The sequence below is a fragment of the Haliaeetus leucocephalus genome, unplaced genomic scaffold, assembly GCF_000737465.1.
Source record: "Haliaeetus leucocephalus isolate CR32 unplaced genomic scaffold, Haliaeetus_leucocephalus-4.0 Scaffold295, whole genome shotgun sequence".
Classification (NCBI taxonomy): Eukaryota; Metazoa; Chordata; class Aves; order Accipitriformes; family Accipitridae; genus Haliaeetus; species Haliaeetus leucocephalus.
Genome location: NW_010972731.1, coordinates 4,937,384 through 4,963,212, shown reverse-complemented (window position 1 = coordinate 4,963,212; position 25,829 = coordinate 4,937,384). Strand labels below are relative to the sequence as shown.

At 47.1% G+C, this 25,829-nt stretch overlaps 1 protein-coding gene across 1 annotated transcript; it reads right to left on the bottom strand.

The window, feature by feature from the left end:
* Positions 1 to 2,411: 2,411 nt before the first annotated feature.
* On the bottom strand, positions 2,412 to 25,622 carry LOC104833713 (kinesin-like protein KIF19). Its single transcript, XM_010570590.1, is given in 17 exon segments — positions 2,412 to 2,488; positions 3,015 to 3,122; positions 8,448 to 8,715; positions 8,897 to 8,903; positions 9,284 to 9,469; positions 10,526 to 10,703; positions 11,685 to 11,835; positions 12,534 to 12,627; positions 12,629 to 12,651; positions 13,418 to 13,570; positions 14,330 to 14,524; positions 15,143 to 15,268; positions 15,432 to 15,568; positions 19,268 to 19,355; positions 20,203 to 20,313; positions 22,613 to 22,693; positions 25,542 to 25,622. Coding segments are annotated over 17 exon segments (2,064 nt in total).
* Between the last annotated feature and the right edge of the window lie 207 nt (positions 25,623 to 25,829).

Genomic DNA, 25,829 nt, shown 5'->3' with positions numbered 1-25,829 from the left:
GAGGGCTCGGGGTGGGCGGGCCTGCCCGGAGAGCCCGCTGGGGGCGGGGGAGCGGAGGGGCTGCCCCGGCACCGGCTCCCCGGTTCGTTCCCACAGCGGGAGCGCTGTAGAAAACCAGGGGTAGCAAAGCGCCGAAGAGACGCTCTCTTCAGAGCTCTCTGAAGGGGGGCCGCGCTGCCAAACCCCCCGCCTTCCGAGCGATCGCGCGAGGGAAGTTTAACCCAAACCTCGTTTTTTAATTCGTTACGGGTTGCGCGGAGGACTCGGTATTTAATTTCCCTGCAGGCTGGGGGGGCTCAGGGGCTGCAGAGATAAGACCCCCCCCCCGCAGCCCCTGCCCCAGGGGCAGGACGAGGAGGAGGAGGAGGAGGCAGCGATGGATGCGGTGGCAACAGTCCTCGTCCCGAGGTGGATGCAGCATCCCAAGACCCGACATCGCTGCTTGCTGGAGCTCGCAGTTAGATGTAGGCAGTTTCAAGCTGTTTTGTGGAACAAAACCCCCAGCCTCTTGGGTTCTAGTATGAGGAGCAAAGCGTAGATCGCTGGATACGGCAAGGCTAGAAAGCGCTGCTTGAAAAGCCCAGAAGAGCTTCAGCTCCCTTTGCTACTCTTGTGGTTGAGAAGAATCACATCAAAAAGCCCTTAGGCCAGCACTCAAAATGAGCACAGTCCTGCTTTGCGCAGGAGATGAGCTGCAGCCTCACCTCCAGCAATTACCAAAGCTACAAAAGATAATTTACAGATTCCACTTGCGAGGTCTCCATCCCCCAACTTTACATTGACAGGCTTAAAACGCAGGTTTTACAGGCAGGGAAATTAGCACATCACGCAGCTCCGTACTCTTCACAACAGTCATGGCAAATTACCAAACTCTTTGTTACACAACCTCCCTTCAGAGAGACAGCCTCAAACCAATGCCTTTGGCTCAAATGTCCCACTCTTTGTATGAAATAATAGCCCCGAATGCTACAACTTTTCATGGGGATTCAGGCCAAAGGTGTTTGGTGCAGATGTATATCCTTGGAAAACTCCGCTTTCCCTCAGTTTTGGTCCTTCAGTGTTTGCAGGTCACGTGAGGTCTTGTAAATACAGGCTTGGCTCAAGACCTGCTGGCACAGGTTTGTTTTACACACAGTCTGTGCTTATTTTGTCTGTGTATCCTTTTTTTATATCTTTGTTTATCTGAAAGAATCAGCCCTGGGGAACAAGTGTTCCTGACCTGTTTCGCCATCGCACCTCTTCCTGCATCTTTCTGTTTCATAAGGAAAATGGGCTGCTTTCTATATCAGCTTATGCACTTGCATTACATCCCTACTTCAGGGGTTTAAGGCATTTTATAAATACAAGTCATCTAAGCTTCCTCATCCCTGGTGTGAGCTACCCCTCATCTTCCTGACAGATAGCAAAGCAAGAAGCATAGAGGAATAGGGAGTGTGTGCCGTGTCATGCAGCAAGTCAGAAAAAGCATGTAGGAGAATTCTTTACAAGTGCTGCAGCTGCAAAAAAGATGCTTCATCCATCTGAAAAATGCACAAACCAACCAGAGATTGTCATCTCAGATACTTCGGCAGACCTAGGAGGGAAGCCACTCCTCTTTGGGGCATGGAGTCACTATTTATTCAGTGCAAGGACCAGCACCTCTTTATTTGCAGCATATTAAAAAAGCAGGGAAAATACTTTTAAAAGCCCCTTACAGAAAAGGCTGCTGGCTGGAGATGTTTGTTCCAAAAAGAAAAACACAGTCCCGTGGTTTACCTCCAGGCTAGCTTTTATCAGGGTCTTCACCTATCACCATGCTGCTTCTCCCGGCTGCAGTCAGATCTGAAATGCTCTGTAGATGGAAAAGAGCTTAGAGCAATCTCTGGCTGCTCTCACAGCCAAACATCTGCTCACCCAAACAGCATTCCAGGCGTGTGTTACACCTCCCAGCTTCACAGCAACACACAGGGACAGCAGGGAAGAATGGGGAAACTATTTCTCAGGCATTTACATTTGGTTTTAATAGTCAGGGAGCCTTTTGGATGCATGGGTGGTATCCGCACTTTTGCCCCAGGAAAAAAGGCGGCTTGGGCTCCATGCTGACATCTTCTGGGAGGAGAACACTGCTGGGAAAATGAGGTTTTCCTCTTCTCTTGGACTCTGTTAACACCCTACTTGTCTTAAACTGAAGCTAACAGCTAGAGCGCACAGTACAGAGGAAAGACTTGCGGTAGGGATATGGGAAAAAGTAATCTACAATATATAAGTTCCCTCTCCCCCCTGCTAGCCTTCCCTCAGCTTTTCAGCATCACAACACAGAAGCTAAAATACATTTTAAGGCATGCTCCCCCTGAATCTGCCTCCCAGACTTCCAGCAGCCTTGAAATTGCAATCCCTTGGGGCCACAGAGAGTCCTGCTCCCCCAGTGACTCCTATTTAGTCTTCGGCTGGTTCCCCAGGCTGGCGACTGACTTCTGCTTTTGCCGACTGCTGGCACCATCTGCAGGTCCTGCAAGTGAGGGAAGATGAAGTACCTGGTCAAGTTTCTCAGAATTTCATTTGACTCTCATTGCCAGTCAAAATGGGGAAGAGACAGATTGCCACGGGCTATGGAGAGGAAAGTTTGGCAAAGGCCCTGGGATCTGCACATCGTTGCCTTAAGAAAATCCCAAGGTGACACTTTCCGTGGAAGCAGTATGTTGTCACACGGCTAACTCAGATTAAACTTTGTACTTCACATATGGGTTAGGCTAGGGTTATGAGCACCTCTGAAAATGTTCTTTTCCTAAGAGGTTATTTTTGGCTAAGAGGGAGATGGAGTGTAACTCATTCTGGAACATTGCCCATGTCATCTGTTGCAAAAAAAAAAAAAGTCTTAAAAGTTGGCTGTAAAACCCCTACCCATGTGACAGCTTTCCCAACTGGACCATTTGTGTTGCATTTACAACTCTTTATGTTCAGATTGCAACAGAGCAAGTGCTGAAGAATACAGTAGTGCCTCCTGAGCCAGCCAACCTGATATTTTATGTACTCACCCTTGACTTGCTTCTGTAGGACCCGTCCTTTGACATGATCAGCGTTGCTCTGCTGGATGGTGCTTGCAGGAGCATTGTCTTTTGGCAGCATCTCTAGTGGAGTCCCCTCTATCAAAGGCAGGGAGAGCTTCATTAAAAACAGTGGGAGCAGAGCACAGTTTAAAAACATTTTGCAATGCATGAGTTGCTAATAGCTAGCCAAAATAAATTATAGCTTCGTAAATCAAAAGTTAACCATTGTTTAGTAACAAAAAAAGGTAAGAAAAACTAACTAGCATCAGTAAGCACCTCTTGCCAGAATGGGGAAGGATTCTGGCTACATTTCAATAGGATTTGGGTTTCCATTTCCCCTAACCTCATCCTGGCTTTGTGTGTCTGCACAAAGAAAAACAACTGAAGCTGACAGATGGTCAGTGCAGCCTGTCATGTCTTGGTCTCCTTGCTGAGGCTTGGTTTGGATGTGAAACTGTCTGAATGACGAGACTGATAAGCAACCTGTTGCATGTGAACCCAGCTGAACACTAATTCCCCCCCTAGATTACAGAGGCATAGTTGAGGCAGTGGTCTGCAAAGGATATGCTTTCTTACCCATCAAAAGCTACTTAGACCATATAAAAAAAAATGAAGATCAGATTACTAATAGTTCTGATCATTAGCCTTTACTCTGGCTTATTTCTCACATGACAATCCATCTTTTCCAACAGAGCTGATGCAGGATGTCACCAGTGGCTCTTTGGCCCCTACCTGAATGGTGGCTGATAGGAACCTTGACCTTTGCAGCAATGGATATGCTACTTGCAGCTTTTGACTGATGGAAGAGTCTAGCTCGGCACAGGTGGTTCTCACAAGCTTTGTCTGTATTGGGGCTTGAAGGAGTCCGATGCTTAGCTTTTGAGGTCTGAAAGACACCAAGTTGAGTTAACTTCAGTGGTGATGTCTCTCACCTCTGTTGCCACGTTGTACCAAAAAGATTCCGTTCACACCTGACTTTGGCTTAGCTTGCTGTTTAGGCAGGAGGTCAAGGACATTATAGAAGAATAAAGATATTTAACTTATTTCCTCAAGCAACTTGTGTCACAACCCAACCAGCACGCTACCTTGGGTAGTGTAGGAGGTCACAGGAAGCTCGAAATCCCTCGGAGAAATGACGCCAAACAACCAATCAAATTGTTTATTGAGCACAAACATAAACAAAACTGAAACAATCGTGTGATAACTCAAGACATTGCTGTCTGCCTAGCAAGTCACAAAACTGAAGGGAAAGAGGAGGGGAGAATTTTACCCAATTTTACCGAAATGATTCAACATGAACCTTGAACTCTATGGATGAACTATTCAGATGACTAACAACATCAAACTATATACACAAGTGAGGTAAATGCGGCGAGAAAGAGCAAGATGAGGTGCTGGCCGCAAAGAGAAAAGGAAGAGCAAGGTAGAAGAGAGACAGAGACAGAAGGTATCACCACCCTAGGATCCAGCGATGTCCCGTTGGTCCTGTTGATTGCTGGTGTCCTGGTGATGGGGGCATCTCCCACCCTTGTTGGTGTCTTGATGGTGAGGGTCTCCACGCTTCTCAGCTGGATGGTGGGGGTCTCCCTTGTCATGGTTTACCCCCAGCCAGCAACTAAGCACCACGCAGCCGCTCACTCACTGCCCCCCCCCCAGTGGGATGGGGGAGAAAATTGGGGAAAGAAGTAAAACTCGTGGGTTGAGATATGAACAGTTTAATAGAACAGAAAAGAAGAAACTAATAGTGATAATGATAACACTAATAAAGTGACAACAGCAATAATAAAAGGACTGGAATGTACAAATGATGCACAGTGCAATTGCTCACCACCCACCGATCGACACCCAGCTAGTCCCCGAGCAGCGATCCCCTGCCCCCACTCCCCCCAGTTTCTATACCAGATGTGGCATCACACGGTATGGAATACCCCGTTGGCCACTTTGGGTCAGCTGCCCTGGGTCTGTCCTGTGCCAACTTCTTGTGCCCCTCCAGCTTTCTTGCTGGCTGGGCATGAGAAGCTGAAAAATCATTGACTTTAGTCTAAACACTACTTAGCAACAACTGAAAACATCAGCGTTATCAACATTCTTCGCATACTGAACTCAAAACATAGCACTGTACCAGCTACTAGGAAGACAATTAACTCTATCCCAGCTGAAACCAGGACACCCTGCAAGTCGGCCTGGTGGTGGAGGTCTCCAGTCCAACGCGCATGTCTCCGCGACTACCCGCTGAACCTTTGTTGCGCCTGTGCTGTCGAGATTGTGAGAGATTGCGCCAGGCTGTGGGCATTGTCGTTGGGGTACAGGTAGCCTGCAGGGCTCTGCTCTGTCCTTGTGGTTTCCTTCATGCCAAGAAATGTTTATACAGTCTCGTGGTTTCCTCGGTACCAAGAAATGCTTAAGACAAATGTCTGACATCTGTCCCTTACAGCTTGTACTATGTTTCTCTTACCGTACTTAAAAATCACCCTAGCTCCACTGGGAGACTTCTGCTCAACCCATTCCCGTTAGAAACACAAAGGACTTACCCTGTGGAAGTTTGGTTCAAGAGAGAGATATCTTTTCTTTCTGGCTGTCCTCTCAGCAGACACCTCCTGGTCTTTCCTGTTCTTCAGCACTCCCCTGGCTGGGGAGCACAGCAAACTCCCGATACTTGCACTGCCTCTCGTCTGACAATCTGGGATGGAATTGGCCTCTAGATACTTCAGCTCAGGCATATCCTCCTCAGAGGAGTGGGCTGAGGAGACTTCACTCCCAAGGTCTCTGTGTTGGGGTCTGGAACGGCAACTGGCTGCAATGAGGGAGATGCTTTTGGTGTTGGCAGCAATTTCCTTCAAGGTCTCCAGCCTCAGTGGAACAGCAGCGATGTCTGCAGGTGACTTTTTCCCATGCAAGTCTAGAGAGGTGGGGGAACGCAGTCTGGGAGTCATCTTTCCTGCAGCAACGCCTGTTGGTTTCTGCTAAAAATCAAAGCAATTGCAACATAATCTGCTTTTCATTCAAAGCTTTTATACTTTTCCCCTTCAAAGCATTTTCAAACATTTGGAAGACACTAAATTTCAGCTGAAATGCTGTTATAACAACTTCTATGTATAGAGAAACAAAGGCAAAGCTTTTTGACTGTGTATGTCCCGTATAGAGCCGTGGCTACAAAATAAGTCAGTTGGCGAGCAAGAAACTGATGAGCTCCTAACTCTCCCTCCTGTTCCAGGGTGCTGAGTGAAATCAGTTTCACCAGGTAGTCATCAAATCAGGGCCCAGCAGATGAATTAATGGTATAAAAGGAGGCGATCATCCTGGACAACACAGGTCCCCTCACACCAGATTGCATGCTGCATCTCTATTTACAACTCCCGTCGCTCCAGTGGACACACTGGAGACTGGGTGATTCACAGGAGGGAGAGCCTGAATTGGAGGTGGCAGCTAAGCCTTGGCCTCATAAGTAAATCCCAGGCTTTAAACCCAAGGCCAGTGCTCTAGGAGTGATTTTATTGCCTGCCAAGGTTTACCTTCCTCACATACAGTAGATTTAGCTGCTGTGCATGTCCTGTCATCACAAGAGGAAGGTGCTATCCATGATAAATGTGCCTTGACTGCAGTTTCTACCATACTGACCTGCTGAACTGGTCTTTTTTGCAAACTAGAGAAAGTTGGGCTGAGATGGGTATCCAGCGAACTCTCCTTCCTACAGAGTGTCATTTCAGATGATCTGCAGCTGCCGCTGTGAAAAGAATATTCCAGGAGGTTAATAGATGAAAGCACAGGCCCTTTATCAACAGAGAGAGATGAAACAGCTCTAGATGAGAGCTCTCAAGCTGCGGGGAAAGCCAGAAGCCTGGTAAACCTGGTAATAAAGAACACAGCAAGGAAAGATTTCAGGATTCATGAAGGAGAGAGATTTTGTCCCCTGATCCTCACAAACTTGGCTACTTTATTTGGTTTTAATGCTTGGCAGTCAGCAGAAGCAGATCCAAGCATATCCCATAGCCCTCTCTGCAGAGAAGGTTCCTGCTAAAATACAGAGCTACTTTGCAAGAGCAGTATACCAGGAAACTCTTTTCTAACAGATTGCAGTTTCTAGAGGTCCTTCCAGTTTGATATCTCCCAGCTTTGGGGACTTAGCTGGGAACTGCTAGGTCCCCATGCCCTAGAGAATAAGTCTAATAATGAGAAAGATTCACATTACCTGTCTGACTCAAGGATGATGGAGGGAATATCCTTCATGTTCCCAGTTAGACCCCTTCTGGTCTCATCTTTATTAGGATCTAGATGCTGACTTACATCCAGAGAAGGGCTGTTGTGGGGCTGCAGGAAGAGGGAAGAATGAGATCCTCAGAAGGTTTTTCTCACTGTAAAGTCCCTCCTCTAGCCCTAGCTCCCAGTCTGCGGTCACAAAGACACTCTTGGAACCTCACGTGGTTTTCTGTAGTTCCAGCCACCTGCTATTTGCTCCCCTCCTGTGGAAGGGCACCCAGAGCAGTTTAATCTCTCATATAACAACATGACTAGCATTAAAGTTTATTATTCAAAGTGAAACCCAATGCCTTGCCCCGTTCATTTTAGGCAATCATAATAAACAGGAGACGCTGCTGCTTGGACTCCCTGCTGAAGACTGGCAATTTCCTGGCAGCCCCTTACTGTCTCAAAACACACACAAGTTTTTCAAAGACAGAGGGGCCAGCAGCATCTTTCCTTTCTTGCAGGAAAGACCCGAGGACCTCAATAACAACTGTGCCATGAGCTAACAGAGGCCTCCAGATAAGATAGTCTCCTTCAGCAGTCACTTCGAGAGTTGCATGTTTGGCCATCTAACCTTTGCTTTTCTGTTTGCCACAAAGCCAGTTATCTCTCTCAAATCTGACACAACAGCAACTGGGAAGATGAACACGCTGACTCATGCACAACACTGCCCGGGTCCTTTTCTGTCACTAAAAGCCTTATTAATTCTCTGAATCAAAGGGAAGGAGGGAAGGAGAGTGGAACTCCAGAGACAACATGTTCATAAAACAAAGCTCTGTACAGCTCCTGACTGGCACCAGGACCCAGCCAGGCTTTGGGGGTGTGTGAATCTATGGCCATAACACGAAATCATGGGACAGTGTGGATTCCCCAGCACAAGGGTCTGCTCTGCCTTACCCTGAGCATGCTGGACATCACTGAATGTAGAAGAGGCAGGTGGTTCAGCGTCCTCTCCTCCAACTCAGAGAGATGCAAGTGGTGTAACCTCGCCAGTGTCTCTGGGACAGGAATGTTCTGGGCTGGAGCAGAGATGGGGAGGAAGGGTTCTAGAGAAACAGCTGAGAACTGTGGTGTCATGACACCCAAGACAAGGATTTTCTGGGTGGATTGTTCTCCATTTGCCATCAGAAAACAAAGCTTGGAGATAATGACAGAGCAGGAGCAAAGGTGCTGCTTTACCTTTTATCAGCATCTGCTGCCGCTGAATAATTTCTTCGCAGAGTAGCACGTGCTGCTGCAGTTGCTGGATCACAAAATCCTTCCGGCACAATAGATTCTCCTTGTACAGTGTATTTGCCTGCAGCTCTGTGTTGCCAAGCTCAAGCTCATGGGCTCTGCAGAGGAGCCTTAGTATGTCCTGCTGATCTTCACTGGTGATTTGTCTGGGGAAAATCTCTGTTTGGGAAGCTTTTTCCTCGGCATTTGCTAACTGCTGCTCCAGCTCTGTCTGAAAAAGATAGATAGGGGTTTTTCAAGGCAGCTTAGCTTCTTGGGATAACAAAAGCATCTGAGCAATTCTCTGCTGTGTCCTTCATGCTGAGATTAAAGTAACATCTATAAAAAGTATTTTTCTTATTCTACTAGCAGCCACCGTGTTTCAGTCATGGCAGATATATCCAGATGCACACTCTTTGCCTAGAGGAACTCACAAACGTTAATGTTAGCTACCAAAAAAAAAAAATCACCAAAAGCGATTACCAAAACATTGAAGAACTGTGAGTGACAAACCCTCAAAATGTCCCCGAAAGGGGAAATGGGAAGAATTAGCTCACTTATGGGTGCACAAGCCCAGTGGGTGCTTTCGCCTCATCCTAAAAAGCACAGGGACAGAGGCAGGATACAAACATCAGTGTTCCCATGCTTCTTCCTTCAGCAGCCCAAAGTATTTAGGAGTCCAGGTGCAATGCAGGTGCCAGACCGCTTTTGTGGTGCTAGGCCAAAACCACAGGAACCTCTCTGGCCCCCCAGCACCCACCGGGCAGAGGTCAGACTTGCGACCATAAGGGCACCTTCACCTCCTCACCGTCTTGTGCTGTTCTGCCAGCAGCGGGTTGATCTCTTCTCTTGCTACCGTAACTTCATGAGGTTCAGGTGAATCTATGATATCTGCTTCCCTGTCTTTCTCCTCTGTGTTTTCATCTTTCTCCTCCATTGCTGGCTTGTCATACTTGGATGCACCCTGAGCCTTCTCTCGTTCCCAGCTGCCAGCAAAAAAAGAAAGGAAATTCTGGGGCCTGGTGACATAACTCTAATGATGCACGCATAGTCCTTCATTGTGTCTGCCCAACTTCTTGCATGGCAGCAGCGGAGCTAATTAGTCCAAGCTGCTCTGGAGCTGGACAAACCATGCGCAAGAGCGCAATTAGCTTCCTCCTACTTGGAAATTCATAAGACAGGCCTCCTATGTGATCTTTCCATGGCAAGGAGAACAGTGCTTTTCCCCATTCTCATAACAAGTTGTTACCAATTCACAGATACTTGTTGAAGACCTTTAATGTCCTGAAGACTGTTTTAACTACAAATGACCCAAATCCTAAGGGACTATAAAATTTACAGAGGCATTAAGTGGGTGACTAGTGATAATGAGAGGGAACTGACACCTGCTTATAGTTTATCCAGAAGAAAGGGATGATGCTGCTTTCTCTGACATGAAATTATGCCCAGATGCAGCGCATCTGGGTGGAAAACACTTCACAAACACAGGGTAACTGGAACATGGAAGGACCGACAACCCCAATCTGCACTGCCATCCAGTTTTTCCATTAAAATGCAAGTCCAGAATAAGGTCCAAATAGAGGTGAGGTATCTACCAGTTATACTTTTAGTCTTGAGCTTACACTTTATGACAGAGGTAGCTGGTTGCCTTACAGAGCTACATCAGGCAATTGCACTGCAGTGCAGCACTGTGTGCAGGCTGCAGTCTCCTTACAAGCACCAGGAGGGATTAGGGATGTGTTTCTCAATAGCAGAAATCACCCGTTGCAAATATAGCACCTTAATCTAAGGCTCAGAGTTGCATGGACTTAATCTACCTTAAATCCCTGGGTACCTTTTGTAGACCACCACCCTCCCAACTTTTTTCCTTGTTTCATATGTAAATCTCAAACCTACACTTGATCTTTCTGCTCGAACAATTAAATACTCTCTTTAACATCCCTTTGTCATTTTTGTTGGGGGGACCATGGGATATTAGCATTTCTCCTGGTGAGTTTGGAGGTCCACATATAAGTTGTGGTCAAAGCTAAGGAGCTACTCACTCTGTGATTGTTAGGAGGTGCCTGCAGGTATCGACGCAGAGCTCGATGTTGGTGTTTTCTGGCTCCATCGGGCTGTGATGCATCTCCATTTGCTCCCTGAAAGCCCCCATCATCAGCTGCGCCCGCAAGGCGTTCATTACTTGGCCACTGTGTGCCTCAGAGCCTTGATGCCTTTCTGCTGCAGAAGACATTTCTGATCTGATGTTAGGCCAGGTAAACTGCCAAGCCCCCACAAAACTACTCTGGGACCAAGCCACTCTGTCTGTGTGTTAAAAGGCATTCGTTTATAGGACTCTGCTTCATTCTGCAGTCTCTTGAAGTTAATCATGTGCTTAAGGAATCTGATATATATTTATGATTGTATTATTAGCAATAAATAGGTCTCATTGCTACTGCTTTCGTGAGTATTAAGAGGATACTGCATTGCAGGGATATCTCTTCCCCCATTCCACCCGCAAAAAAAGAAAAAAATACAGGTTTTCTGTGCTTGTTACCTAGAAATGACCTTGAGTAGTGGTAGCAGAGACCTATTATACTTCACGTCTTGTCTGTCAGAGAACTTGACTATTTTTTTTTTCATTCCTTGCCAGATTCACTGACAAAAGGAACAATCCCCAGGGCGGAACAATCCCCAAGGCAGAACAATCAATGTTTTAAAAGCTTCACCCTGCCCCCTCCCTATTTTTTTTTTTTTTTAATTAAGTGCAACAAACCATACAACAGAGCTTGGTATCCTGACACAGCCTCAGAGCCCGTGATGATGCAGACTACAAACTCAGCCACATCTCTGTGAGAGTCGGGACTTCCCACAGCAAATGCCACCACTTGATGTCAAAGCTCTTTTCAAGGGCAAGTTAGTGAAATTTAACACATTTTAATGTTGGGGAAGATGCTGAGAAGGTTGAATATGTTGTCCAGAGTCACACAGTGCATCAGAGACAGGCTCACAGAGAAAAACATCTTCAGCTCCCCTGCCTGCCTACACTGCCCATCAGACTGTGTTCTCCGCTGTGCTTCTCTACAAGCATTGCTGAACCAGCTTCCCCCAGCTACATCTGCATGGAGGCCCACCAAGCTCTACCACAACCTGTCCACACAGCTCCTCTCCCCGCTCTCTTCCCTCCAGATACCCCAGAACAGTTCTTGCTCCTGGCTCTACCTTGCAGATCCCTGAGGTCGGAGCTGACTGCACTTTTCTCCTCCTGGTTTTTGACCCTTGCCTTCAGATGCTCGATCTCCCTGCAGAGGTCCGTGATGATGCTGGTGTATTGGTCGATGTGGTAGGAGACATTCCGCAGGTTACATTTTACCTGGTGAGCCAGAATACGTGAGCATTTGTCCCGTAGTCCATTATTGGTACAATGGCTGCAAACAAAGCTGTGCTTTCAGTTGGAGGGGCACTGACTCCTGTCACGGGGAAGAATTTCCCCTCATGAGTGGGGAAACTGTAAATTAGTGGTTTTCCCTAATTCTTGGAAATTCCCGAAAGGTACCAGGGAAAAGCCAGGGACCCTGTGTCCACAGGGAAAACACAGAGATCCATAAAGAGCAAAAACCCTGTTGAGGATCATTGTTTGTCTTCCTTCACCCCACAAGCCTCTCCATTTTATTCCTCCTTTCTGCAGCCCCTTAGTTCCTCTTCCAGGCCCAGCATCCCCACTGGGACATTCCCCATACGTTGTCCTCCCAACAGCCATCTTCTGGCCATCATTCCTTATGTTCTGCACCCAGGTCAATACCAGGCACATCATCCTCTGCCTTTCCATTATTCTGCTCCCTTGTTTTGACCCTCATATTCCTCTTCTCATCCACAACCCACACAATTTGCTTTCCACTGTTCCCTTCATCTGCTTTTCTTCTCTTCTATCACTCACAGTAAGCTTCTATACCATCCTGCACTGCCTCCTCCTGATTTTTGTTCTCCCTTCATCCACTACATCTTATATTTCCACTTTGCAAGCTTTTAATCTCTAACCCCCGCCTCCTTGTGAGTTGTTTGCTCCTTTACCTGTGTCTTGATGTTTTTTGCTCGACAGGCATAGATCAAGGTCATTTGAGATTCTTCAGAGGAGGTACTGGCTGGGCTGATATGTGCAATCATATCTGCTGTTCCCTCCTAATGAGTCCTAGAGGGATGCAACGTTGATGTGGTTAGTATGGACACGACAGGAGCTTGCTGCTCAGTGGTAACCACTGTGGCTGGGTACCCCTGCGGTTCATTGAGATGCTGGTGGAGAATCCCAATTAGGAGTGAAGGAAGTGCTGGTAAAAGACCATTTATTAGGCCCTCTCTCCATCAACAGCAAAATCAATAAGTAATTAATCTGTCATGCAGCAGCAGTGGTAGCTCAGAACCAAGGCTTGAGGTGAGGTTCATAAACGATGTTGTAAAGTGTCCGTAAAATAACCAGTGTAGCAAAGACCTTGTCTGCAACCTGATTTCCTAAGGGAGAGACAACTTATGACAGCACGTAGTCACTCTCAGTCTTTCTTCCTCCTACCCCAACAATATTCACATTTATTGGCCAATTTCAGCCAAATCTTATGGAAGGGATGAAACATTTAAAGGCATTAGGTTAATTAAAAAAATCACTGGTCACCTGTGAGCTTAGAGACATACAACCCAAATCTACAGGATTTCATTAACCCTGTAGGCGCTCCTTCCTTGACAGTGCAATGACAAGACAACATGTTTATTATAGAGAGAGCACTGTCTGAGTCAAACCCTGATTACATTGCAAAGCTCATACAAGATCCTGGAGGAGCATTCCAAGCTGGATAAAGACAATGAACAGATATATTCAAGAATCAGCTCTCAAGCCCTGTCTGGTTTGAACAGCGATTCCAACAACAGACACGCCAAGCTCCTTGCTGACCTGCAGCGTAGGGTACCTTCAGCAGACGTGTGAGTTTACTGTCTCAAAAATTGACAAACTGGGCCCGGCTCCCTCCCTTCTCACTCAAAGCATTGATGCAGTTGCCCAGAGCCAGCAGCGAGCGGTTGATGTGGGCTCCTTCCTTCATCCTCTTGCCCTGGTTCTGAGTCTGTTGGGAGGGCAGGGAGGGACGGGGGACAGACAGACAAAGCACATGCTTCAGAATGGTGATTCTGCGCCTGGGGAAGATGTGAGGCATCACTGGGGTCAAGGTTTGCATGTCCAAACAATGCCTCCTGGAAAACCAACCTGAGAGTGGAGGGTTAAACCCCACTCCGAGGCACAGAGGTGCTGGTAGGAGTACATTTCTTGGAAAAGATGACCCAGCTCTGACCTTTTGGTTCTTAAAAGATAGCTATTGTCTTCTAAAGATTATTTCAGAAATTAAGATGCCTAACTACATCACTGCAGAATTCTTGGTCTCAGTAGAAATACTGAGTATGTAAAATCTCTCTCCCTCAAATCACCTCCCTGAATTCCAGCGTTTCCTCCTTCCCATAGGAGCCAGCTGCCTTATTTTCCACCCACCAGCATCCCTCTGTTCCACTGGTACCAGCTTTCTCTCTGACAGCCCAGGTGATCCCTGCCTAACAGATCTCATCTTCTCTTCAGACATGAAATTCACTGCTGCTTTTTCAGACCTGACAAAAAAGACTGCACCCAAAAACTGGTTTACTTTTTTCCAATTATACTAGTTGGTCTAATAAAAGATATTACCAATATCATCAAACTTTATTTTCAGGCTGTCTTGGGTACAAACTACCCAAGTGCTGGTTTCCCCAGGGATGAGGACAGGCATGCAGACCCTGCACGGCAGGCCAGGGAATCCAGCCTGGTCTCACCAAAAGCTGCCAAGCTCCCACCATACCTGGGCTGCTCTCTCCGACCCCGCCAAGTCGACCATGAAAAGCTTTCCAATTCGCGCTTCCTCACTGATCGTCTTCCTTCGGCTTTTCTGCGTCACTGTCACCTGCAGCACTGCATGCGAGCGGGAGGACACCTTGTTGGCAGCAGTGGGTTCCTGGGCGCGTTGATTGTTTCCTTTCGTTAACAATTGCGTGATCTAAACGATGCAGGAAAGCATGCAGAGATGTACAGCTCTGCATAAGCCATAGCATGGTGTTCCCCGCAGACTGGACCCCTCACCCAGGGCACAGGCAAACTCTGGTCCTGCTCATGCTAGCAGCGGTTTTGCTGTTGATTTTCCCCAGAACTCCCCCTTTCCTTGTGACCTTGGAATTGCAGGTTTGTTGGGTTTGGGGCTGTTTTCCTGGGAGGCCTGTTTATCTCATGTCCAGGGCACATATAGAAGTACACATCAGTGTGGCTCAAGGGGGTTTCGTTATTTCTTCTCCCTCTTCAAATGGTTTGTTGACGTGTGTATGCAAATCAAAGCATTCTTATCCTTCCAGGAAAGCAGCATGCACCCTGGGGAAGCAGAGCTAGCAGGAGGTTAGCTGGGGATTTTAGCCTGATTTCTACCACTCACATGGCTCCACGATCAGCCCTTTCCATACAATTTGTCACATTAATCCAGTTCCACCAAGGTCCTGCTACAAAAGGTCCTTGCTACTGAGTAAGGCACAGGCAATAGGGAAGTGTCAAGAAATTTTAAAGCAGTGATGCATGAGAGCATAAACCCCCTCCCGTTCCCCTCACTGTGGGCCATAGCCCAAGGTACCTCCTGAGCATTTGTAGTGGAGACTTCTGTAATTCCTACTATATGGATGCTGCCTCTGGGGTCCTCTCTCACATCTAAGAACCCTGAGGATGGTTTCAGGAGGTCACGGATCACTTCATTATAGATCTGAGGGTAAGAAATGAGGGGTTGGTGTGAGACTAGCATTGGGTCCTTAGATCTGCAAAGAGGGTTGTGTTGATCCTACATTTCAATGGACAGACTTGGACTCCCCATTTCCCATTACACCTGCTCCACAGAGGCTGGATCCCAGGCAACACAGACGCTTCACCTCCAGGTAGGACACGGAGATTGTGTAATCCATCTCCTCAGTGGCAGCTTCAAGGGCCTTAAAGAGGTCATCAAGAGTGCGGATGTAAATCCTCGGTTCACAGTCTGTCCCTAGCATCGTGTAGGTTTTTCCTGCTCCTGTTAAAGAATCATAGAATAGAATCATAGAATGGTTTGGGTTGTAAGGGACCTTAAAGATCATCTAGTTCCAACCCCCCAGCCCTGGGCAGGGACACCTTCCACCAGACCAGGTTGCTCAAAGCCCCATCCAACCTGGCCTTGAACACTGCCAGGGATGGGGCAGCCACAACTTCTCTGGGAAACCTGTTCCAGGGCCTCACCACCCTCACAGTAAAGAACTTCTTCCTTACATCTAATCTAAATCTACCCTCTTTCAGCTTAAAACCATTATCCCTCATCCTATCACTACATGCCCTTGTTAAAGAGTCCCTCCCCATCTTTCCTGTAGGCCCCTTTAAGTACTAGAAGGCCACTATTAGGTCTCCCTGGAGCCTTCCCTTCTCCAGGCTGAACAACCCAGCTCTAAGCCTGTCCTCATAGGGGAGGTTCTCCAGCCCTCTGATCATCTTCGTGGCCCTCCTCTGGACCCGCTCCAACAGGTCCATGTCCTTCTTATTTTGGGGGCCCCAGAGCTGAGCCCAGTACTCCAGGTGGGGTCTCACAAGAGCAGAGCAGAGGGGGAGAATCCCCTCCCTCGACCTGCTGGTCACGCTGCTATTGATGCAGCCCAGGATACGGTTGGCTTTCTGGGCTGCGAGCGCACATTGCTGGCTCATATGCAGTTTTTCATCCACTAATACCCCCAAGTCCTTCTCCTCAGGGCTGCTCTCAGTCCACTCATCACCCAGCCTGTATTCGTGCTTGGGATTGCCCTGACTCATGTGCAGGACCTTGCACTTGGCCTTGTTGAACTTCATGAGGTTCGCACAGGCCCACCTCTCAAGCCATCAAGGTCCCTCTGGACGGCATCCCTTCCCTCCAGCGCGTCGACCGCACCACACAGCTTGGTGTCATCGGCAAACTTGCTGAGGGCGCACTCAATCCCACCGTCCCTGTCACCGACAAAGATGTTAAACAGCACCAGTCCCAATACCGATCCCTGAGGAACGCCACTCATCACTGGACTCCATTTGGATATCGAGCCGTTGACTGCAACTCTTTGAGTGTGACCATCCAGCCAATTCCTTATCTACTAAGTGGTCCATCCATCAAATCCACGCCTCTCCAATTTAGAGACAAAGATGTTGTGTGGGACAGCATCAAATGCTTTGCACAAGTCCAGGTAGATGACAGCTGTTGCTCTTCCCTTATCCACCAATACTGTAACCCCTTCGTAGAAGGCCACCAAATTTGTCAGGCAAGATTTTCCCTTAGTGAGGCCATGTTGGCTGCCACCAATCACCTCCTTATTTTCCGTGTGCCCTAGCATAGTTCCCAGGAGGATCTGCTCCATGATCTTGCCGGGCACAGAGGTGAGCCTGGCTGGCCTGTAGTTCCCCAGGTCTTCCTTTTTTCGCTTTTTAAAAATGGGGGTTATGTTTCCCCTTTTACAGTCAGTGGGAACTTCCCCAGACTGCCACAACTTCTCAAATATGACGGATAGTGGCTTAGCCACTTCATCTACCAGTTCCCTTGACCCATGGATGCATCTCATCAGGTCCCATGGACTTGTGCACTTTCAGGTTCCTTAGATGGTCTCGAACCTGATCTTCTCCTACAGCGGGTGGTTCTTCATTCTCGCAGTCCCTGCCTTTGCCTTCTGCGACTTGGGCGGCGTGGCTGGAGCACTTGCTGGTGAAGACCAAGGCAAAAAAGTCATTAAGTACTTCAGCCTTCTCCATGTCCTGCGTAACCAGGTCTCCTGTTTCCTTCTGGAGAGGGCCCACATTTTCCCTAGTCTTCCTTTCATCACTGACATACCTATAGAAGCTTTTCTTGTTGCCTTTGACCTCCCTGGCCCAATTTAATTCTGTCAGGGCTTTGGCTTTCCTAACCTGATCCCTGGCTGCTCGGACAATTTCTGTATTCCTCCCAGGCTACCTGTCCTTGCTTCCACCCTCTGTAGGCTTCCTTTTTGTGTTTGAGTTTGTCCAGGAGCTCCTTGTTAATCCACGCAAGCCTCCTGGTGTTTTTGCCTGACTTCCTCTTTACTGGGATGCATCGCTCGTGAGCTTGGAGGAGATGATCCTTGAAAATTAACCAGCTGTCTTGGGCCCTTCTTCCCTCCCCTCCAGGGCTGTATCCCATGGTATTCTACCAAGCAGATCCCTGAAGAGGCCAAAGTCTGTTCTCCTGAAGTCCAAGGTAGCGAGCTTGCTGTGCACCTTCCTCACTGCCCTAAGGATCTTGAACTCCACTGTTCCATGGTCACTGCAGCCAAGGTTGCCCTTGAACTTCATATTCCCCACCAGCTGCTCCTTGTTGGTGAGGACAAGGTCCAGCATAACACCGCTCCTCCTTGGCTCCTCTATCACTTGGAGAAGGAGATTATCATCAATGCATTCTAGGAACCTCCTGGATTGCTTATGCCCTGCTGTGTTGTCCCTCCAACAGATATCAGGGTGGTTGAAGTCCCCCATGAGGACCACAGCTCATGAACGTGAGGCTGCTCCTATCTGTCTATAGAGGGTCTCATCCACTCGCTCTTCCTGGTGAGGTGGCCTGTAGCAGACCCCCACTATAATGTCACCTGTCTCTGCCCTCCCTTTAATCCTGACCCATAAGCTCTCACTTGGCTCCTCATCCATCCCCAGGCAGAGCTCCATGCACTCCAGCTGGTCATTGCCATAGAGGGCAACACACTCTCGTCATCTCCCCTGCCTGCCCTTCCTAAAGAGCCTGTATCCTTCCATTCCAACAACATTCCAAAAGTCAGTCATAGGAGATATCCCACCACATCTCCATAATGCCAATAAGATCACAGCCCTGCAGGCGCGCGCACGTGTCTGACTCTTCTTGTTTATTCCCGTGCTACGTGCATTTGCATAGAGGTATTTGAGTTAGGCCCCCAGTGAAGCAGACTTACAGGCTGGAATTCCTTTGTGCTGCTCTTCAGGTGCTCTCCTGCTAACCTGTGATCCCTCTCCAGGCTCTGGGCATCTGTTGCTGGCACTGGCATCAAACTGGTAGGAGTGGGATGGACTGAGGTTCCCCTGCCCTGGCAACTTTAGTTTAAAGCCCTCTTCACTAGCTTGGTAAGCCTATGACCAAAGATGTTCTTCCTCTTTTCTGACAGATGGACCCCATCAGCCCCCAGTAGACCAGGTTTCTCAAAGCAACTCCCACAGTGCAAGTAGCTGAACCCCTGGCTGTGGCACCAGTCCCGTAACCAGTTGTTGATTCACCAGATTCAACTGGCCCTTTCAAACCCCTTCCCTTTGACTGTGAGGATTGATGAAAAAACTACGTCCCGGTCAAAAGGAAGGGGTTTGAAAGGGTCAGATATAAAAAAGAGCAGCAAAGCCCAGCTTCCACATTGTCGTGGTTTAACCCCAGACAGCAACTAAGTGCCACGCAGCTGCTCACTCACTCCCCTGACTGAGATCAGTCTCCAGCGTTGCACAAATGCCCTCATCTCCTCCTTTTTAATGGGAAGATTTGTCTCTACTGAATTCCACCTCAAGTGACTTCCCAAACAGGGCAGCTTTGCTGTTACTTTAGGATTTAAGGGATATCCACCCTTCCCAATGAAAATGGTATTTTAATGCTTCAGTCTTGTCCTCACAGTAAGCAATTAATTGGCATTATAGTTCATTTCTTGTTTGTACAGCTATATTTTATTCATCTGGAGCAGTACAGCTACAGGGACTACTTTACCTGTTGGACCATATGCAAAAATGGTTGCATTGTAGCCAGAAATGACTCCTCCTATCAGGCTTTTGGTTGTGGATACATATACTTCCTCCTAATTCAGTCAAAAAAGCAAAAATTTTTGGTCAGGCACAACAGCTGTCCAAATAATCTATATGTAATTGCATTCCCCATGATTTTCTCACTGTATTTTACAAATTTCCTGGGCTTTGGAACCATTTGTGAGCCATTTGAATTTTGACATCATCAAAAGGAGCAGAAAAAGCACCGACGTTTATTGAATTTTCTAAAGGCAGGCAAGATGCAGGAGCTTACTAAAATAAATGGCCTTAAATACGATCATTTTCTTTGACTCTGAACATGAAATGCTTTGGCCTCCAAAAATGTCTTAGGTAGCATTCAAGGGTGCTACGCTGAAGTTTCGCGTGGAAGAGAACACAGATAACCGAATTGCTTGCGAGAAGCAAGACTGCAGTCGCGTTGTGGTGATCACAAAATGCAGCTGCTCATGAAATCCTCACACCGCACCTTACGTCTGTCTGCAAAACACGGCTCAGTAAGGGCACTAGAGCTCGCTTCATGAGCCCGTGAAACAAAAGAGGCGCAGGGAAGAAGTGTGTGAGCAGCAGATCATCCAACAGATCCAGAGCAACAATGATCTCATTCACCAGAGACCTCGGGAGACAAAGCTTTTTGTCTCGCTCAGGTGTGCTGCATCTGGGGAGTCCCGATGAGGCAGACTGAATACTGCACGTCTCCCTGCTTTTCTGACAAAAGGAAAACCCTCACAGTCCTCTCGCCTTCCGCACTGTCACCTTTTATCTGTGTGACATGTCGCCTCTGGGATGTGCAGTTCTACTCACCTGCCAAAAACGTTCATGTAAGCAGGGAAAACAATTCTAATGTTAAGCCTTTTGGTTTACAAAAGGGAAGGATGTTACTTGGGTTGCTCTGTGATCAAAAACCATGTCAAACACAAATGTTTTTTCTCGAGATCTGTTAGCTCGCAAGATATCATCTGGATCTTCGCTTGGATCTGTCAGGACCACCCTCTGTTATAAGATAAAGTCAGAAGAACAACCGTTATGTCTGGGTTTGGTTTAACTGCCTCTCGGGATTTCTTACAGCACTGTCACCATCACAGCTCTTCGCCAGAGCAACACTGCACTACAGCTTTGTGTGGAAAACACACTTATATGCACAATGCTGAGGCCGACAAGGTTTGTTTCGTAACTGACACTGCAACTTCTGTAATTTGGAGAACTAGCAGCTGCTGCAAAGCGCTTTGAAGGTCCTTTGTGCAGTAAAACAGTTGCTGGCGTTGGGTAATAGCGGTGGTTGCACCCAACCAGCCCCCGTGCAAGCAGGAGGACGACAGGACCTCTTAACAGAGGTTCAAACAGAGGAGCTATGAAAGGAAACAGTTAAGTTCCTTGGGAGCAAAAGTGCCCAAAGTCATCTTCCAAAGCCTTTCCTGCAGAAGGACTAATAGAAATATCTTCATTGCTCAAGGACAGAAATTTAATTCCATTTCTGGCTTTTATCAAGGAAAAAAACAAAGGTGGGAGAGGAGTTGCAGCAGGTTACAGAACTGGTTCTGTTTCTTTTCAGTCCCTTAGGATCTATTTTAGTACATAATTATCACAGTATATAATTACTGTGGAGAATGGTATTCTTTCTCCTCTACTGAAAGGACTCATAAGGAGACGCTCAAGCCTCAAGGGAAGGGACAGAGAACCCTGTGCCTCCTACTCCAGAGCAGTTTTCACTCTCTCTCAGGTAAACAGATCATTAGATAAGCAATTAGAGCATAGATCAACCACCACTTGACCTGCAAACTAACTACATTGGTGTGCCAGGCATGGCAGAGAGACAAGTATCTAGGACAAGTGCCCATGGGCATTCAGGAAATGTCAAGACTTTGTTTTTTCTTTTTCTTTTGCATTTCCTGCTAAATTCCAAGTCTCTAATGAGCATCTCTAGTTTTGATCTGAAAATTTTCAGTTACCAGAATGACTGGTTTTTTTTTTTTTAATTCTTTAGTTTTTACTGGTCCAGCTCATACCTTAAAACCTGAAGCAACACAAGAACAAACTCCGAAGGGAACTCCTGGTTTATCCTCGGCGGCGGCATTTGCCTGTGAAAGATGGGCTGACATGTAATCATGTGCACATGCAAGCGTGACAGCCAAGAAGAGAGCTTGGAGAATGAGGTCAGCATATTTCTTTTAGAAGAAATTTGTTCTGTAACACTTTCAGGCCCCTTTTACTCAGTCCTTGTAACATCCAAGTTTTGCTCACTGTGTATCCACGCATCCAAAAGAGTCCTTATCTTCCAATCTGGGGCTAACACCTTGTCTAACTAGCAGTATTGTAAAAGCATAAATCTTCTGCTATTGCATGGAAGCATTAAAATGTAACAAGACGCTAACAAAATCAATTTTGAGTTAGGATTAATAAGCAGACAGAAGCAGTTCTAAACGAGTTAGGCTGGGAGTAAAAATAGCAGGGAACATGATGTAAATCAAAATACACAGCAAGAAATTTAAGTACTTCAACTGCCCAGTCAATTAATTTGCTTTCATAATTACAGTTATTTGCATTATTAAGAGAAACCCATTCTCATAGATAGAAGTTACTCAGACTAATGTAATGCACGTTTGCTTCCCAGATTTCCATTAGAGAAAATAGATCTCAGGGCAGATGATGCAAGTCTGAATAAGCTGTGTAAGAATAAAGCTGGTATCCTTATGAGGTTACTGGCTGCTTTAAAAAAAGACGGGGCGGGGGGGGGGAAGGATGTTTCACCAGAAAGGTGCTAAACAAAAATTGCATTTGTAAGATAATCTATAAAGAGGAAAGAGAGATTCATGCTTTCCTTGCTTCTGAAGGCTGCTATCATTTGACTATTGCGTGCAGACGAAAGACAAGATATATTACAGAATTAGCATGCATTCAGAAAGGGTTCAGAGAAAGATCAGCTGAAGCAGATAGAAAATAATGGGATTTACATTGAAAAAGAAGCTAAAGAACAAGGGCACAATAAAAATACGTAAATAGATATAGCAATATAGAAAAGGTAAGTGGGGACCTCCTGCAATCCCTGCCTCTTAAAGAGGAGCAAGAGGTGAAAGATGCAGAACTGGAGAAAAGAAGTGCCATTTGCACGGGAAGCTGCAGCCCTGCTGTGTCACAGCAAGGCCAGGAGTTTCGCAGGATTTGAAAGCAAGCGTTTGCATGTGAACCAGAAGAGCCAGAGTCTCATGGTGGTCTGCGTGGTGCCCAGCAGACTCCCAAGTCCCCATCATGGGGGCTCTCCTGCGGCCCAGGCACAATTCCCCCCCCAGCTCACCTGCTCGCCCACTCTGTGGGCAATGAGGGCAGCTCCCTCCTCCGCTTCTGCTTCGTTGAGGGGACGGATCCGAAGGGCCACCTGTACACACAGCACACACACGTGGCTTACGTGTGCCGAGGCCGCTCACACTTACGTGCAACAGGGCTCGGCTCTGCGCAAGCGCCAGCAGCATCTACAGCTTCTCGCTGTCTCTCTTCTGCTGATCGATCTTAAAACCTTAAGCTTAAGGCTTGGAGAGTTTAATGAAGTTTATAAAGTTTAAACCAGTTAATTTTCCCATGATTTGCACTTTTATCTTGACAAATTCTTCCTCCCTCTTACCCTGTTTCTGTCTCTAACACAGCAAGACTCCAACTGATTGACAGAGAAGGCGGCAGAATGAAGCCAGCCGTGTCATTGCTGCTGCCAGCGGGAACCTTTAGAGATCTGGGACCTCGGTACCAACAGCCATAGAGCTTGAGCACGCTTACAGATTCCCCTGGTGTTCCCAAAACACCTATTAAAGTTATCCATGACAAAGAAAGGGAATTGCCTTTCACTAAGTACCCATTTCTTTTAATCCCAGGTAGCAATCATTATGAGCCTGTCCAACCAAATCAGAGCAAGTTGGCCCTGATCTGTGCAGGGCCCGTGGGGTTCCTCAGAAGCTGGAATTCATTGCAGGACTGGAGCGATTATAAAGTAGCAATTAACTGCCCGTGCCCTGTGCCACAACTCAATCAGTCAGAAATGCAGTACTCCATTTTTGAAACAGAAGATAATTTGACTTGAAGATTTTAAACACACAGGCTGTACTCGTCAGTATTAAGAACATACAAGAGCACGTTTATTTCAACCTGTTTGATCTATAGGTGAAGCAATAGAGAGAGTGTGGTGTCATGAGACAGTTATGGGATTAATTAGGCCCCCTGAAGCTGGGGTCCTGCTCTGGTGCTGACTCACTGCAGCTGTGAGCGAGTTGCACAGTCCCAGATCCCAAACCTGTGCACCCAGTGGAGGGTCTCCAGAGAAGACCACCAATTTGAAATCCCACCTAAAAGCTGTCTTTGGTGTCTCAGCTAGTAACAGAGATTTGAAAAATTCTATTTTCACCTTTCCATAGCTGTTTTCCCTTTCATCTAATACAGCAGCATCCCCATAGCAGCTCCTGACAGGAGAGCTGATAAAACACTGCATAATGCACATAAATGATGCCTCATCAGGAAGGTGTGCAATTATTGAAACAGACTTGTTCTACGGCCCCACCAATCACAAGCAACTAGTTTCTATAGGAACCAGATTTATTTCCACAATAACAAGTCAAGCTACCTGTCAATTTAATAAGGGTTTCTCGAACAGCTCCCAGTCTTGAGCACTGTAGCAGACATTTTTGAGTAGTTCCAGCAACAGCAAAGAAACATCTTTTTGCTGTGAATATCTCAGAGTACAAGGTGAGCTCCTTGGCTCTGGATAGCTTTTAATATTCACAAGAATACAACAATTAACTTAGCTTCATCATCTCTCTGAACACTTCTGAGTGACTGTTACAAGCATCTCATTCCCATGGGCTGAATTAATCTTAAAAGCATTTGAAAATACTATCTTGCACACAATAATCCCAAGTCCTACAGGAGGAGTAGGGGATAGCGCAAGCCTCTCTTGGACAGCCTTAACCTCTAGAATAGGCTGATTAATCACCATATTTGGTAGCTCTAGCCATTGAGGGTAAGAAAACAAACCCAAATAAGCAGCATGTGGAGACGGGTCACACCAAGTACTAAGGCTTTTTCTTGCATTACAGAGGAATGCAAGGTATTCTAGATATTATTGACTTTATTTTAAGTGATTCCACTTCGAGCAGAGATTTCTGTGTCTGTCTCTGTTGTGTTTCAGCATCATGTGAGGGCAATGCTTCAGTTTAACAGAGAGCCACAGAGCTGAAGGTTGAAACTTGGGAAAGGATTACATTTTCAAAGCACTCCTGTTGTGGTTTAACCCCAGCCAGCAACTAAGCACCACGCAGCCGCTCACTCACTCCCCCCCCATCCAGTGGGATGGGGGAGAAAATCAGGAAAAGAAGTCAAACTCCTGGGTTGAGATAAGAACAATTTAATAGAACAGAAAAGAAGAAACTAATAATGATAATGATAACACTAATAAAATGACAACAGTAGTAATAAAAGGATTGAAATGTACAAATGATGCGCAGGGCAATTGCTCACCACCCGCCGACCGACACCCAGCCAGTCCCCGAGCGGCGAATCCCTGCCCCCCACTTCCCAGTTCCTAAACTAGATGGGACGTCCCATGGTATGGAATACACTGTTGGCCAGTTTGGGTCAGGTGCCCTGGCTGGGCATGAGAAGCTGAAAAATCCTTGACCCTAGTCTAAACACTACTGAGCAACAACTGAAAACATCAGTGTTATCAACATTCTTCACATACTGAACTCAAAACATAGCACTGTACCAGCTACTAGGAAGACAGTTAATTACATCCCAGCTGAAACCAGGACAATTCCTCTTACTCTGATCAACACACAGAGAGGCCAAGGTCCTGCAGCAACAGTGAGGGCTCCAACAGGACTATAATCCCAGCTGCTTTTAGCCACTTATTAGGAATCTGTCACTCAAACAGATCCCAAAGAGATGGGCACACTGAAAATCACTGTTCAAGGACTAACCACCACCACCTGCCAGGTTATCCAACCTCACCATCCCTACTATACATTTTTCTCCTCTACAGGATACTTATCCCCAACTTCTGCTTTAAATCACACACGGCTTTGCACAAAGAGAGCAAGTCTGGGTTTTTTTCCTCCAGTTGGGCCACAGAGGCCAGGAACACTAGAAGACAGCTGGCAAACACGACAGGAAGGATGTTGGGGCCGGGTACAACCCAGCTGCTCCTCCTCATCCCATGTTCTCCCCTAAGCAAGTGGACTCACCATAAGTTGCTGCTCCTTCACGGCCAAGCTGCAAGATGATGCCAGCTCAGAGCTGGGTGATTTGCCTAGGGAAGCGCACATGGAGTTGGAATCCTTGAAGAGACTGCACAGGCAGGAGATTGCTGCTGCTGCCTCTGAACCATTCAATCTCCCCACAGAAGGAAGAGAGAGGCAACACCTGCACTCCCCCAGGTGGGAGATGACTGCAGGGACAGCAGGAGGAGAGGCAGCAGCAAAATACTGAGCCCCAGGGCTGGAAGGGGCTGCAGCAGCTCCCTGCTACTCCAG